Source organism: Nyctereutes procyonoides, unplaced genomic scaffold, assembly GCF_905146905.1.
Source record: "Nyctereutes procyonoides isolate TBG_1078 unplaced genomic scaffold, NYPRO_anot_genome, whole genome shotgun sequence".
Classification (NCBI taxonomy): Eukaryota; Metazoa; Chordata; class Mammalia; order Carnivora; family Canidae; genus Nyctereutes; species Nyctereutes procyonoides.
In genome coordinates, this window is record NW_026575155.1 from 16,815,955 (window position 1) to 16,832,534 (window position 16,580).

A 16,580-nucleotide genomic window follows, 5' to 3' on the forward strand; every position below is an offset into this window, starting at 1 on the left:
TGTGGTCGTGGGTGAGCCCCCAAGCAGCAGGGCCTGGCGGTGGCGGTGCAGTCACTACCCCAGCCCCCTCTGTACAGTCCCCGCCAGCCCCCACCCTGCCCCTCTTCCAGCCCTGCAGGACCCCAGACACCCCAGGGTGTCACTGAGCAGCACCGGGACACAGAACCACAAGAAAGGTTAGGAAACAGGGCCAGGACCATTGAGCCACCCTCAGCCCCGCCTGCCAGCCCCACCCTCCTCTCAGGATGCAGCCATATCCCCCCGCCCCCCGTATCTCTGTGCGTGTCTCTCCGTGTGTCTCACTCTGTCTGCACACACGGGGGCACACACGTGCACGCAGGGCATTCTCATCACAGTAGCCACGTTCTAGAAAGTCGCCGAAAACCCAGCGTGAGCAGATACGGGGAACGCTGAGCCAGCACCCCTGGGGGAGGCGGGCCAGGGCCCTGCAAGCGCGGGTCACCTTCAGCAACCTCATCCGTTACCTGGCTTGACGTGTGTTTCTGTTCAGTGACTTAGGTAATAAGTACTCGATACACATCTCACGTAACATTGGACTCAGGGCCCAAGTCTCACCTGAGCACGGCTTACCTGGCATTTTCGCTGTAGGATGCGAGTCCTCCTGGGCTCAGAGCCCCACACCCTCGGGGCGGTGCCGGCAGCGACCACTTCCACCCACTAAGTCACAACATAAAGCACAAAATACGGCATGAAGGACACAGTGAAAGGACAGGTGTAGAGTCCCGGAGGCACAGGAGGCAGAACCTGTTCCTGCTCAGCTGGGATTGCACGTCCGCCTCCTAAATTGGGGGCACTCTGCCCACATCCACGGATGGCCACGCACACTTTGCGAGTCTGGATTTGTGGTTACAGATAAACTGTCACAAGTAAGTGAATCCCAGCTGAAGAATCCGTGAATAATGAATACTCTCCTCTCCGTGTGGGCACACACACGTGCGTCATGTATGTGTGTGCATACATTTTTTTTATTTTTTAATTTTTTTTAATTTTATTTATTTATGATAGGCACACAGTGAGAGAGAGAATGGCAGAGACACAGGCAGAGGGAGAAGCAGGCTCCATGCACCGAGAGCCCGACGTGGGATTCGATCCCGGGTCTCCAGGATCGCGCCCTGGGCCAAAGGCAGGCGCTAAACCGCTGCGCCACCCAGGGATCCCCATACATTTTTAAAATACAGATTGTACCACATTCTATCCACTACGATTTTTTTGTGACTTAATATAACATGGAGCCCCCTGCCTATGAAAATACAAAGATTCCTCTTTCTTGTTTGCAGCTGCACAGAATTTCACGTTGTCCTGTGTGTTTGTATCTTTCTCATCCTTGTGCTTCCAATCCTCTGGGCCCTTGTATTCAGGACCCAGTTCTTGGAATTTGCACACATTTTTTTTTTTTTTTGGTGCAAACAATCTTTATTTGTAAATTGAAATATCTAATACTTTACACTTGGTTTTTTTGGAGAATTGAAGTTATACTTTACTAATAACACTAAGATTACTACAGCATTTTTATAGACTCATCAGCACACTGGTGGCTTATATTAAACTTTTTTAAAAATTGTTTTAAGATTTTATTTATTTATTCATGAGAGACACAGAGAGAGAGGCAGAGACACAGGAAGAGGGAGAAGCAGGTTCTCTGTGGGGAGCCCGACAGGTGACTCGATCCCAGGGCCCTGGGGTCACACCCTGAGCCGAAGGCAGACACTCAGCCACTGAGCCACCCAGGTGCCCCATAATTCTTGATCGAATGTTTGACATCGTCTATGAAAAATTCTAGCAGCTCTGGATGAGTTTCTCTCCCCGTGCTAGCTGGCGGCCTGAGAGGGGCAGAGGACCCTACTGACCTGAGGCTGCCCTACATCTGGCTTCCCCACTCCTGGGTCTGAGCTGTCCAGGGGTCGCACCCGAGAGCCACTCCTGCTTGGCCATGTCTTCTTGGCAATGAGGCTGCAAAAGCTCTGCTTGGGTTCTGCTGGTTCTCCGCTGGCTTTCTTAGCGTCTTTCCCGCCTAGCATAAACATTTGGCAAATGCCCTGAGATACAAGCTGCGGCTCTAGAGCTCCCTCGTCTCGTTGCCTGCCACCTCCCTGGGGTCTTGCCCCTTGGGTCCATGTGACCTCCTCAGTCGCAGACTCCCATGTAGTATCTCCACCCTCCCAGGTTTCCAGAAGCTCCGCTGGCCTCTCTGTACGCTACTTGCTTCCCCTCACACCGTACACAAGATTCATCAGCTGCACCTGGGGAAAAGCCGTTTGGAGATGCCAGCTCGCCTCTCTGGAGTGTCCCCCCCTCCCCCCGCGCATCTCCACATGTTGCCCCTTAATGCTCAGTCTCATCAGCCGCCTTCAAAAGCTAGCACAGACACTCTTGTATTTTATCCAGCTTCCAAGCTGTCCTCAGCTGGGTACGAATGTCTGGCAAGGGCTGCCTTGTCATAGATGGCAAACCTCTCCTCTCCCTGCTTCTGCCATGCACTTCCAGCCGACAGATCACTTCCCGTGCCCCCAGAGGGACTGGAACCTGAGCATGGGAGGCCAGGCTCAACCTGTACTATTTTTGTAACTCAAGACATAAAGAAAGGGCGCCTGGGGGGCTCAGTGGGTTGAGCATCTGCCTCCTGCTCATTCTCTCTCTCTCTCTCTCTCTGTCAAATAAATAAGTAGAATCTTTTTAAAGAGATATAGAGGGACACCTGGGTATCTGAGCAGTTGAGCATCTGCCTTCGGCTCAGGGCATGATCCCGGGTCCAGGGATCCAGTCCTGCATCAGGCTCCTGGTGTGGAGCTTGCTTCTCCCTCTGCCTGTGTCTCTGCCTCTCTCTCTTTCTGTCTTCATGACTAAATAAAATCTTTTAAGAAATAAAATAAATAAATAAATAAATAAATAAATGATATAAAGAAACTCAGTCTGCAGTTTAATTGAATTCCTAGAACCCCTCTGCCCCATCATGAACTTCCTCGTGGCTGAGGGGCCTGGGGTGAGAACCACTGCTGCAAACAGAATGGCCAGGAAGGGCGAGGACTGGAGCTCACAGACGTAGCAGGGGCACCACACGCTGCCTGAGTGCCCCCAGAGCCCTCCCCCAGGGGCTCCACGCGCCAGGCCGGGCCCTGGGCACCCATGCATTCTCGAGCTTGGCACCACTCCCAGCACATGGTGGGGGGGCTGGCTCCCCAGTGAGTAAGTTCACACTTGGAAGGTAGAAGGACCAGAGATGATGGAAATTTATTTAGCAGAGGAAACCAAAACCACTTGGTGGCCACTTGGATATTACTTCCAGAAGAAAGGAAGGAAGGAAGGGGTTCGGATGACATTCAGGTTCCTGGCTGGGGTGACCCAAGGAATTTTTCAGCTAACAATCAAGAAAATCAATAAGAAAGACAAAGGCAATCATTGTTTTCCACATGGAGGCTTTGCTGGAGCTGTGCCTTCTGCACCCCTGTTTGTACTCAAGGTTTGCGGTGTTTGGGGCATAAGAAGTCTGTGCGCAGATGCAGAACCCACGGCCTCAGTGAGTGGTCAGGCATAAGAGGCCTGGTGGCCACCCAAGGACATGGAAGTGGCCACCCGACTGTCCCACCGTTACCTGCTTGCCACCTGCAGGTGCCGTCAGGGGAGCCCTCCGCACCAGGGTGTCACAACTAGAACACTTCTTGCCCCACAGCTTCTTTGACCCTGGCTTCTCCAGCCTGGCACTCTGGAAGCTCACCACCCTGGCTAGCAGAGACCCCTCCCCACCGCACCCCACCCCACCGGTGTGTACGAGATCCACCCGGGTGTCAACAAAGGGCACTTAGGATTCCAAGGGATGGATTTCTTATGCAGCCAACCTGGCCCCAGGACATGCTTTTTGCAGACTCACACCTTTACTAGCTCAACGTCTGTGCTGCACCAAAGGAACCAGAGCATGTGTCAACAGATCCCAAAATATACTAGGAGTTTTATAGCTAAGCAACACCTCATAGGACCAAACATAAAGCCGGCACTAATGAGAGTCCCGGGCTCCAAACACCAACAAGGAAGGCAGGCTTGAGGGACCGGCTGCTGGACAGCACGCACCAGGAGGGGTATAAAAGCCGCCAGCCCAGCACCTCGCACACTCACACCCACACCTGCACCCACACACTCACTCGCACCCACAACCCGCCCCAGCACCCACACCATGGCCGCCTCCACCCTGTCCGTCTGCTCCAGCGACCTGAGCTACCGCGGCCGCATCTGCCTGCCCGGCTCCGGCGACTCCTGCCCCGACCCGTCCTGGCAAGTGGACGACTGTCCTGAGAGCTACTGCGAGCCCCCCTGCTGCGCCCCGGCCTCCTGCCTGACCCTCCTCTGCACCCCTGCGAGCTGCGGGTCCAGCCCCTGCCCACCAGCCTGCCCCGGCTCCTGCCAGCCCTCCTGCTGCAACTCCTCCCCCTGCCAGGAGGGCTGTGGTGCGTCTGTCTGCTGCAAGCCCGTGTGCTGCACCCCTGTCTGCTGCACCCCTGTCTGCTGCAAGCCCCTCTGCTGTGAGGCATCCCCTTGCTCAGCCTCCCCCTGCTGCCAGCAATCTAGCTGCCAGCCCTCCTGCTGCAGCGCCTCCCCCTGCCAGGAAGACAGCTGTGTGTCTGTCTGCTGCAAGCCTGTCTGCTGCACCCCCGTCTGCTGCACCCCTGTCTGCTGCACCCCCGTCTGCTGCAAGCCCGTGTGCTGTGAGGCCTCCCCCTGCTGCCAGCAGTCTAGCTGCCAGCCCTCCTGCTGCAGCTCCACCCCCTGCCAGGAAGACAGCTGTGTGTCTGTCTGCTGCAAGCCCATGTGCTGCACCCCTGTCTGCTGCAAGCCCGTCTGCTGCACCCCTGTCTGCTGCAAGCCTGTGTGCTGCACCCCTGTCTGCTGCAAGCCCGTCTGCTGCCAGGCCTCCCCTTGCTCAGCCTCCCCCTGCTGCCAGCAGTCTAGCTGCCAGCCCTCCTGCTGCAGCTCCTCCCCCTGCCAGGAAGACAGCTGTGTGTCTGTCTGCTGCAAGCCCATTTGCTGCACCCCTGTCTGCTGCAAGCCCGTCTGCTGCCAGGCCTCCCCTTGCTCAGCCTCCCCCTGCTGCCAGCAGTCTAGCTGCCAGCCCTCCTGCTGCAGCTCCTCCCCCTGCCAGGAAGACAGCTGTGTGTCTGTCTGCTGCAAGCCCATCTGCTGCAAGCCTGTCTGCTGCCAGGCCTCCCCCTGCTGCCAGCCCAGCCCCTGCAGACTCTCCTCCTGTGTGTCCCTCCTCTGCCGCCCCGTGTGCAGGCCTGCCTGTTGCGCCACCCTCTCCCCCTGTCAGCCCAGCTGCTGCCGCCAGGCCTCCAGCGTGTCCCTGTTGTGCCGCCCCGTGTGCTCCCGCCAGGCCTGCTGCGGCCCCTCCTCAGCCCAGAAGTCCTGCTGCTAAGTGATCTTCATAAGAGCACCCAAAGCTCTAGAGCCCACCTGCACACCCTGGATTCTTTACTAAGCACCAAGCATCCAGTCCTCTTCCCTGGGCTCCTGCAGTGGACACTGGTCACCTGTTTCCCATGGTGCATTTGTTCCACTGACTTTCTTCAGGTACTAACTTTCCCCTAGTCAATATGCCCTGCCTCCTCCACCTGGATTGGCAGTGACTTCAGCAAGGCCAGCTGGGCTCCCCCAAGCCTTTGAACCTCGTGGAGTGAAAGGAGACAAGATAAAGTGTCTTTTCCAGAGCTGGTTTCTCACTATTGCCCCTGGACCCGGTATGGCCCTGGCTCCTCCACTGATTCTTGAGCTTATTTCTTCACCAACCCTCATTCTGTAGCTGTCAGTCCCTCCAATAAATTCCTTTTTTGATCAAGTTAAGCAGAATTCATTTCTGTGGTTTCCAACAAAGATCCCCACCTAACACCCCCCACATAAGGATGGTCCGGGTTGTGCCCTAGGACCACCATGTCCTGTCTTTAGTAGTGTCCAGGAAGTGCCTCTGGCTACATGTATGTCCAGGATGTGGACACATTTTCAAGGACATAAAGGCTAAATAGTCTGATGGCAGTGCCTACCCTGGGGAAGAGCCACCCATCAGGGGCGACTTCCCTGAACGCAGACTGTCTCCAGCCCCCGCTCCAGAAGGATGGACTCCACAGGCCCTGTGCAGTTAAGAGTCAGCACCGCAGGCCTTGGGCAGCTGTCTTTAGGCCTGCTCATAAGGTAGGCCCTTAGGGGGTGTCTGGGAATGTAGACTTTGGGAGAGTTTCCACCCATGTGATAGGAGGGCCTCACTGGCATAAACTGTACAAATACTATGGCTTGTGTTGAGTAGTCACTCTTCCTGGAGGCCTGGAATTTTGGTACAAGCCAGGCAGACGGTGCCCATGTGATCTGGCCCTGATAAAAACCGTAGGTGCTGATCTCTGATGAGCTCCCTGGGGAGTGACGCATCATACATGTTGTCACAGCTCCTAGCAGGGGAGTTAAGCATGTCCTGGGTGATCCCACTGGGAAGGGCTCTGGAAATGTGTCCAGTATCACTGGCATCTCCCCACACACCTTTCCCCTGGGCTGACTTTGCTCTACATACTGAGTCCTGGGAGGTCCCCCAGCAAATCACCAAAATCCTGGGGACCCCAATGCAGAAATGTTCAAGTCTGATGACAACAAGCATCGCCCAAAGTGTAGAAACAGGGTCTGCTTATGCTGCAGGTGAGAGTCATGTTTCAAAGCAAGTTGGTAACATCTGGAAAAGCGAAACCTGTGCACATCCTATACCCCGAGCAGCTCTCCTGGAGAAGACTTATGTGTGTGCACTTGACGCCCACATAGATTATTGTACAATGGAGTCTGAAAGGCCTAAAAGTTAAACACCACCTTTAGTGGGAGAATGGGCAACTAGACCACAGTCTATGCACACAAGAAAAGAGCATGTGGTAGTTAGTATGACTGAACCGGAGAAACACAGCAGATGAATGGCAGAAACATAACATTGAATAAAAATAAAAATCACATTGCAGATTGATATGTGCGGAAAAGCCCACACTGGAAGGTTAAAACCACAAAGTGATACTTTGCCTTCATGACTATAAACTTCTCTATGAAAACTACAAAAGCATGTGCAGGAATGTGAATGCCAGCCTCCAAACAGGGGGCTATCCCAAGGGGGGGGGTCAGATGGCATGTCAACAACATGTGGAATATTCTGCAAATATGGCAAAATGTTAAGGTTTCTGTTAACTCATAGATATTTGGATGTCTATTCTACTATTTTCTATGCTTCCTGAAATATTTTATAATAAAAATACTATCTAGAAAGGTAAAAAAATGTTATATACAAACCAGTTTCTGTGACAGATTCATTAAGATGAACTTATAAAAATAAAAAAGAAGTTTTGTTTGGAAAATTTAAAGTGCTTCCAAACTGGGGAGTAAACCAAAGCACAATAATCCTCAAGGATATACAGTAGTATACAAGCAAAATTGAGAATAAAAAAGATTTCAATTCAGAAACTTCCAAAGGAAATAAAAGAAATAAATTAATAAAATTAATGAATTAAAGCAGAAAAAGCAACAGTAGATATAATCAAAGAAACCAAACATTTATTTTTTTAAGTCTATAAAAGGGTAACAATGTTGGAAAACCTAAAAAAAAAAAAAAGATAACGGATATTAAGTATCAAAACAGACACATGACCAAAGATGGAGAAAATTTTAAATTATGGAAAGAAATATATATCTTTAAGTCAATACAGTCAGATTTTGTGGGCTAAGGGGACAATTTTCTAGGAAAGTATCACTGAAATCAGTGTAAGGAAAGGTAAAGCCCTTGAGGAGGCCAGCAATCATGGGAGAGCTTGAAAGGTCAGGGTGACACTTTCCATCACAAAAAGTACGAGATCCAGATGATGACACAAGAGCAGATGCCCCAGGGGTCCAGTAATGACCCTCGCCCTCAGTGTCACTGATTCCCTGATTCCCAATCAGGGCACCGCTGCAGCTTAGTAGGGTAGTGACGAGACAGGCCAGCTGGTGTCTGTATGCGAGGGCAAGAAAGTAAACTTTGCCGTCTACCTCACTTCACATACACAATTAGTGAGGGGAGGACAAGGATATCAGAGCTGAATGCAGAAGGCAAAATGGTGGAGGTCCAGAAGGATACATGGGAGAGTATCTTCACAATGTGCGGTACACAAAGACTGGCAATGGGACGCCAAGAACACTAAACACAAAAGGCAAGAGTCATCAGCCCTCGACACAAGGGTTTGTAAAAAAGTAAAAAAGAAAAAGGAGGGAAAAAATGAAAAGAAAAAAGAAATAAACAAAAAGGCAAGAGTCAGGGGTGCCTGAGTGGCTCAATCAGTTCAGCATCTAACGCTTGGTTTCTGCTCAAGTCATGATCTTATGGGTCTGGGATTGAGCCCCTGGTAGGGCTCCTTGCTCAGCAGAGAGTCTGTGTGGAGGTTCTGGCCCTCTGCCCCTTCCCCACACTCACACACTCTTGCTCTCTCTCTCAAAAGTAAATAAATAAATGTATTTTTTCTTTTTCAAAAGAAAGTGTCGTTACACTGGACTTCATTAAAATTAGGAGCTTCTATTCATCAAGGACACCATGAACATCACAACACATCCATCAAGACACCTCAAGTTAGAAAGTCTAACCACCGTGAGTGTCAGCAAAGATGTAAAAGAACATACAGATTTGCTGGAGGGAATGTAAACACGTGTGGTCACTTGGGAACCGGTTGGGCAGTCTGTCAATCATACACCAATCATGTGGCCCAGACATCCCACTCCTGGCTGTTTACCCAAGACAAGTGGCAACATAAGTCCACACGAGGAATTGTTCATGAACGTTCATACCAGTTGTGTGTGCATCAACAGCTCAGCGGATGAATAAATTGTATTATATCCACACAATGGAATATTATGCAGCACAAAAAGAAGGCAGCCACATGCATACTCATATATCTCAATACACTCAGAAGCAGAAGTCAAACCCTAAGAATTCATATTACATAATTTACGTGAACCTGTAGAGAACACAAAGCTAACCTAGATGGGAAGGAGTTCCGTAGTTTCCTGAAGCCAGGGTGTGACAGGGTGGGATTAAGAACACACGTGAAATTTTCAGGATAATGGAGAAGTTCTATACGTTCCTTGTGGCAGTGGTCACTCCAGTGCATATTTTTCCAAAACTAAGCAAATAGAAACTTTAGACAGGTACATGTTACAGTATGCAAATCACACCTCAATAAGTTGACTTTTTAAAAAGGATACCATCCAGTGGATGAGAAAAAAAAGTCCCTGACTTGGAAGAGACGTGTGTAACGCTTATACCCGGTGGAGTGCTGAAGCACGCTTGTACCACTTCTTCCCAGTTCTGTGTTCAAAACATCACAATGAGAGCTGTGGTGTATTTATATCATGGGAACTGGTACATGCAATAAATTAGGGCTTTTTGGTTTCATTTTACATACAGCCAGTTATCAAACATTTATCACACACCACTGTATACATGCAACAATTAACGCATATTTGGAAAATATAATAAATTTGCATAATCCAATGAGAAATACAAATAACCTTACTTTTAAAAGCCATGCAAATGACTTAAACATGCAACCTCAGAAGAAAATATATTCAGGTGCTCAATGAGCAGCTTTAGTCATTAGGGAATGCAAATTAATGCAATGATGTGGTATCCTTACACCCTTTCCAAAATGGATAAAATTTTAAAAGATTGACAATACCTCATTTTACAAAGGATATAGAATGACAAGTCATTATACAAGTCATAATATTGGCCAATAGGGATGTAAATGTGTTTAGAAAGCCGTTGGGACAAGATATATGCTAAACAGCACATGTGCCTATCGTTCGACCCAGAAATTCTACTCATGGGTGCACACTGAAGTAGATTGCTAAATACATCCACCAAAAAACCCCAAAATGTACAGTAATTCTTATAGCAGCATTATTAATATTAGCCAAAATCTGTAAATAGTCTAAATTTGTATCATCAGGAAAAGAGAGTGGATCAATAATGCATCATCCATATGGCTGCTTATCACAGACACTCTGTTGAGCAAAAGGAGCCATAAACTAAGAAGTAGACAGAACAGGTGAAACCAATCCATAGGGAAATAAGGTAAACTAGTGATTCCTTGGGAGAGTTGAGTTAACTGAGAAACAGCACAAGGGAACATTTGAAATTCTGGAAACATTTTATGTTTCAGCAAAATGTCTTAAGGGATAATTCTTCCAATCCAGAAGATTATACCCAGCTAAATTATCAATCAAGAATAAAAGCAGAATGAAGTCATCTTTACTTATTCTATGCTCCAAAATTTATCTCCTGTGCACCCATTTTCAGAAAGCTACCAGAGGGTGTGCTCCACCCAAAGAAATACATAAGCCCAGAAAGGAAAGGACACTATGTTCAGGAAATAAGAGACCCATTATAGGAGAGAGATGGAGGAAAATCCAAAGACAGTGATGAGAGGAGATCCATGGGTGATGCCTGGAATACACAGCAGACATCATCCCATAAATGGAGCTCTTGAAGAGACATCTCCACAAAATAAAGGGAGCCGGTAGATTACCTGATATGTTCAACCCTCTTGAATGGAGCTTGGAGATAAATTAGAGGATTTAGTGATGATCTAATGATAGGTACACAGAGAAAGAAGCAAATAAACATAAGCAATTGTTAACTCTAAAAAAGGAAAAACACAAGCAAAAACAAAACATGTACAAGTGAGGAAATTAAATCTGGCTCCACTACGCAGACCTGCCTATGAGCAACATGCTCTGGTTTAAATGATACAGATTTGATAATGGTTTAACCAAATATTGGGATATTTCTACCTCCTGAGGCTGGGGAGAGGAACTTTTCATGGGGTTGGGGGGGGCAGACAAGAGAAAGTGCCTTCCTTCACGACACAAGACCACATCCTATTTAAAACTGAAAACTCAAGGGGTGGGGGAAGAGGGCAGTGGAGTAGGAGAGCCCTAGTCTCACCTCATCCCATGAATATAATCAGACAATTCATCCTAAATACCCCCCAGAAATTGATCTGAAGACTGGCAAAACAAACTCCACAACTAATGGGAGAGAAGAAGCCACACAAAGAAGATAGAAATGCAGAAACATGGCTTGGGTGAGAAACAGACCATGGCCACCACAGTGGGGAGGGAGCTGTGGGCACACAGAGGGGAAACAGACTAAACTAGCACACAGGGGAGCACACGGGGAAGATGAATCCCCACGGCAACTGGCATGGAAAGCGAGAGGGCCTGAATTTCATGAGTTGTTACAACCAGCAGAGCTTAGAGACTGGAGTTTGGATGGTCAATGTGCTTGGCTCTGGGGGAATCTGGAGGAAGTTGGAGCTGCTCCTTATGGAGAAAATGCAGGGAAAACAGCCCTTGGACATACAGCATGGAAACAGTGACCCGAAGAACACCTAGGGCACCAGTGGGGAGGTTATTTGCTCATCTGGGAGCACAACCCGGAGAAGCAGCATTTATGGAAAGATGCCTCTGTGAACAAAAGGAACTGACAGGTACCATTTCCCTTCCACACTCTTCCAGTATAAGCATAGAGCCACCTGCAGAAACCAGCCCAGTGATGACACTGGCTACCTAACTTGCTCACATCCAGCCCCACATCCCCTGTGCTCCTGAAGAACCACCATTCCCAGTCATGCTCATCTCAGTTCCACTCCAGTGGGCCCCCTCATCCAGAAGACCAGTCCAAATGTCTGCTCACACTGCATCTCCCAATTCAGGAACTCCATGGAGGCTGAGTTCTGGTGGTGGTGGTGATAGGTCTCATTTCACAAGCAGATCAGAACACACTAATTAAAATATGCCACATTCAGACCAGGGACCAAACACTAACCACAACAGGTAAAGAAAGCCTAGAGATGACTGGTCTGAAGGATAAAGTGGCAGGACACAAGAGCAGAGCACACACAGCACACACAGGAGACAGGCCTTGAAGCACAGAGCCCTGGGGAATAGGGGACACTGTGTGGCAGGGGACTACAGGACCTCTACTTCATAAGAACAGGAGATGTAGCTGACTTTCCTAACACAGGAAAACAGGCACATAAAGTTAGACAAAATGAGAAGACAGAGGAATTTGTCCCAAATTAAAGACAGGGCTACAGCTGGAGATCTAAGTGAAACAGATATTTCTAAAAATGCCTGACAGAAATTTTTTTACATATTTATTTATTTATCGAGAGAGAGAGAGAGAGAGAGAGAGAGAGAGAGAGAGAGAGGGAATGCATGGAAGGAGGAGCAAAGGGAGAAGGATAAGTAGGTTCCATGCTGAGCATGACCCTGAGATCATGATGTGAGCTGAAATCAAGAGTTGCACACTTTAACTGAGCCACCCATGTGCCCTGCCTGTTGGAAAATTTAAAGCAGTGATTATAAGGATACTTACTAGACTAGATAAAAGAGTGGAATGCATCAGTGAGACAATTAACACAGAGATAAGGAATAGCAACAGAGATAAGGCTGTCATTCAGAATAGAAGCAGAGATAAAGAGCTTTTCAGGCAAAGAAAAACTAAACTAGCCCTGTAGGAAATATTAAAGAGGACTCTTTGAGTGGGAACGACCAAATGACAGTATGAAGGCAGGAAACACAAAAGGAGTAAAAACAAACATTTCTATAAAAAATCAGTCAAGGAACTTAGAAAATAAAAGGATGTAAAATATAACAACACATACCTAAAATGTGAGGAGGAGAGGAGTAAAGAATGGTTTCAAACTTAAGTGACCATCAACTTAATATGGACTGTTATTTGCAGAAGATGTTATATACAAGCCTAATGGTAACCATGTATCAAAACCATTAATAAATATGCAAAGAATAAAGAGAAAGGAATCCAAATATATCACTAAAGAAAGCCAGCAAACCATGAAAGATATGAAGATTTTAAAAATCACAGAAAATTTTCAGGAACAATCACAAAACATTAAAATGGCACTAAATACATACCTATCAATAATTACTCTGAATGTAAATGAACTAAACACTACAATCAAAAGACACATGGTGTCAGAATGGGCAAAAAAAAAAAAGATCCATTCATACTCTGCCTACAAGAGACTTATTTTAGACATAAAGATACCTGAAGATTGAAAGTGAGGGGATGGAGAAACATCTACCATGTAAATGGATGTCAAAAGAAAGCCAGAGTAGCCATACTTATACTAGACAAGCTAGATTTTAAACCAAAGACCATAACAAGAGACGAAGAAGGACACCATGTCATAACAAAGGGGACAATCCAACAAGAAGGTCAGAAGATCTAACAATTGTAAATATTTATGTCCCTAACTTGGGAGCAGCCAAATACATAAAACAGTTAATAACAAATGTAAAGGAACTCGTGGATAATAACACAATAATAGTAGGTGACTGAACACCCCATTCATAGCAATGGACAGATCATCCAAGCAGAAAATCAACAAGGAAACAAGGGCTTTGGATGACACATTGGGCCAGGTGGATTTCACAGATATATGAGGAACATTCCATCCTAAAGCAGCAAAATACACATCCTTCTCGAGGCACATGCAACAGTCTCCAGCATAGATCACACTGGGTCACAAATCAGCCCTCAACATGTACACAAAAATTGAGATCATATCATGCATATTCTCAGACCACAGTGCTGTGAGACTTGAAGTCAGTCACAAGGAAATATTTGGAAAGACCACAAATACATGGAGGTTAAAGGACATCATAAAAAATAAAAAATAAAAAAAGGACATCCTACTAGAGAATGAATGGGTCAACCAGGAAATTAAGGAGGAAACGTAAAACACATGGAAGTAATTGAAAATGAAAACACAACATTTTGGAACCTTTGGGGAACTGGGGGACAGTTTGGAACCTTTGCATCTTGGGATGCAGCAAAGGCTGCCCCAAGAGGGAAGTATATAGCAATACAAGCCTACCTCAAGAAAGAAAATCTCAACAACAGAACCTAACCTTACACCTAAAGAAGCTGGAGAAAGAACAACAAATGAAGCTTTAAGCCAGCAGAGGAAGGGAAATAATAAAGATTAGAGCAGAAATAAATGATATAGAAACTAAAAAATCAGAGAACAGATCAATGAAATGAGGAACTGGTTCTTTGTAAAAATCAACAATTGATATACTGATAAATCCCTAGCCAGACTCAGCAAAAACAGAGAGAAAGGAATCCAAAAAATAAAAGCACAACTGAGAGAGGAGAAATAATAACAAACCCCCAAGAAAGCCAAACAATAATAAGAGAACATCATGAAATACTATATGCCAACAGTAACAACCTAGAAGAAATGGATAAATCCTGAAAACATACAAACTACCAACACTGAAACAGGAAGAAATAGAAAACCTGGGCAGACCCATAACCAGCAGAGAAACTGAATCAATTATCAAGAATCTCCCAGCAAACATAAGTTAAAGACCAGACACAGGGCAATTCCACCAAAAATGTAAAGAAGATTTAATACCTGTTCTCAAACTGTTTCAAAAAAAATAGAAAAAGAAGGAAAACTTCCAAATTCACTCTATGAGGCCAGCACTACCCTGATACCAAAACCAGATAAAGACTACACTAAATGGGCAACTTGGGTGGCTCAGTAGTTTAGCGCCTGCCTTCAGCCCAGGGCGTGATCCTGGAGACCCAGGATCAAGTCCCGCATCGGGCTCCCTGCATGAGGCCTGCTTCTCCCTCTGCCTGTGTCTCTGCCTCTCTCTCTCTCTCTCTCTCCCATAAGTAAATAAAATCTTAAAAAAAAAAGACTCTGCTAAAAAAAGAGAACTACAGGCCATTAACCCTGATGAACATGGATGCAAAAATCCTCAACAAGACACTAGAAAACTGAATCCAACACATTTTAAAAAATAATTTATCATAATCAACTGGGATTTATTCAATATAAAGGGTGGTTCAATATTCACAAATCAATCCATGTGATACATCACATCAATAAGAGAAAAGAGAAGAACCATGTGATCATTTCAATAGACACAGAAAAGGCATTTGACAGAGTACAGTATCCATTCATGATAAAAACCCTCAACAAGGTAGGTATAGAGGGAACCCACCTCAACCTAATAAAGGCCATATGAGAAAGTCCACAGTGAACACCATCCTCAATGGGGAAGAACTGAGAGCCTGTCCCCTGAGGTCAGGGGGAGGACAGGCACGTCCACTCTCACCACTGTTGTTCGACCTAGAACTGGAAGTCCTAGTCTCCGCAGTCAGACAACAAAAAGAAATAAAAGGCCTCCACATCGGCAAGGAAGAAGTCAAACTTTCACTACTTGCAGACGACATGACACTCTATACAGAAAACCCGAAAGTCTCCACCAAAAAGCTGCTGGAACTGATTCGGGAATTCGGTAAAGTCTCAGGACACAAAGTCAAGGTAGAGAAATCTGTTCCATTTCTGTGCATCAGTAATGAAGCAGCAGAAAGAGAAGTTAAGGAATCAATCGCGTTTACAATTATATCAAAAATAATAAGATACTGGGGTGCTTGGGTGGTTCAGTCAGTTAAGCATCCAATCTTGATTTTGGCTCAGGTCATGATCTCAGGGTCGTGAGATCAAGCCCTGAGTCGGGCTCCTCACTCAGCACGGAGTCTGCTTAAGACTCTCTCTCCCTCTGTCCCTCCTCACTTCTCGTGCTCTCTCTCTCTCAAATAAGTAAATAAATCTTTAAAAAAAAAAAAGGTAAGATACTTAGGAATAACCCTAACCAAAGAGTTGAAAGACCTATATTCTGAAAACTATAAAATGGTGATGTGAGGAATTAAAGATGACATGCTCGTGGATTGGAAAAACAAACATCATTAAATGTCCATATTACCCAAAGCAATCTACACAATCAATGCAATGCCTATCACAGTACCAGCAGCATTTTTCACAGAGCTGGAACAAACAATCCTAACATTTATATGCAATCGCAAAAGTCCCCAAATAGCCAAAGCAACTTGAAAAAGCAAAGCAAAGCTGGGGGCATCACAATGCCTGACCTCAAGCTATATTACAAAGCTGTGATCATCAAGACAGTCTGGCACTGGCACAAAAACAGACACACAGATCAATGGAACAGAAGAGAGAACCTAGTAATGGACCCTCAACTCTATGGTCAACTCATCTTTGACAAATCAGGAAAGAATATCCACTGGAAAAAAGACAGTCTCTTCAATAAATGATGCTGGGGAAATTGGACAGCCACGTGCAGGAGAATGGAACTGGCCCATTTTCTTACACCACACACAAAAATAGACTCAAAATGGTTGAAAGACCTAAATGAGACAGGAATCCATCAAAATCCTAGAGAAGAACACAGGCAGCAACCTCTGTGACCTTGGTTGCAGTAACTTCTTGCAAGACACGTCTCCAAAGCCAAGAGAAACAAAGGTAAAAATGAACTATTGGGACTTCCCCGAGATAAAAAGCTTCTGCACAGCCAAGGAAACAACCAACAAAACTAAAAGACAACCTACGGAATGGAAGAGGCTATTTCCAAGTGACATATCAGATAAAGGGTTAGTTTCCAAAATGTATAAAGGGTCTGTATTT

At 46.4% G+C, this 16,580-nt stretch overlaps 2 protein-coding genes across 2 annotated transcripts in view; one reads left to right on the forward strand and one right to left on the reverse strand.

Moving 5' to 3' along the window:
- Positions 1-16,580, reverse strand: part of TSPEAR (thrombospondin type laminin G domain and EAR repeats) — a 164,767-nt gene that overhangs the window by 70,199 nt on the left and 77,988 nt on the right. The gene's annotated exons all lie outside the window — the stretch shown is intronic.
- Positions 4,116-5,847, forward strand: LOC129502115 (keratin-associated protein 10-7-like). The gene has a single exon (XM_055313555.1). The coding sequence runs from the start codon at positions 4,187-4,189 to the stop codon at positions 5,420-5,422; it is 1,236 nt and encodes a 411-aa protein (XP_055169530.1). The 5' UTR covers positions 4,116-4,186; the 3' UTR covers positions 5,423-5,847.

Bases quoted from the DNA above. Each gene is read 5' to 3' on its own strand.
- LOC129502115 (XM_055313555.1), top strand. From the start codon at position 4,187: ATGGCCGCCTCCACCCTGTCCGTCTGCTCCAGCGACCTGAGCTACCGC.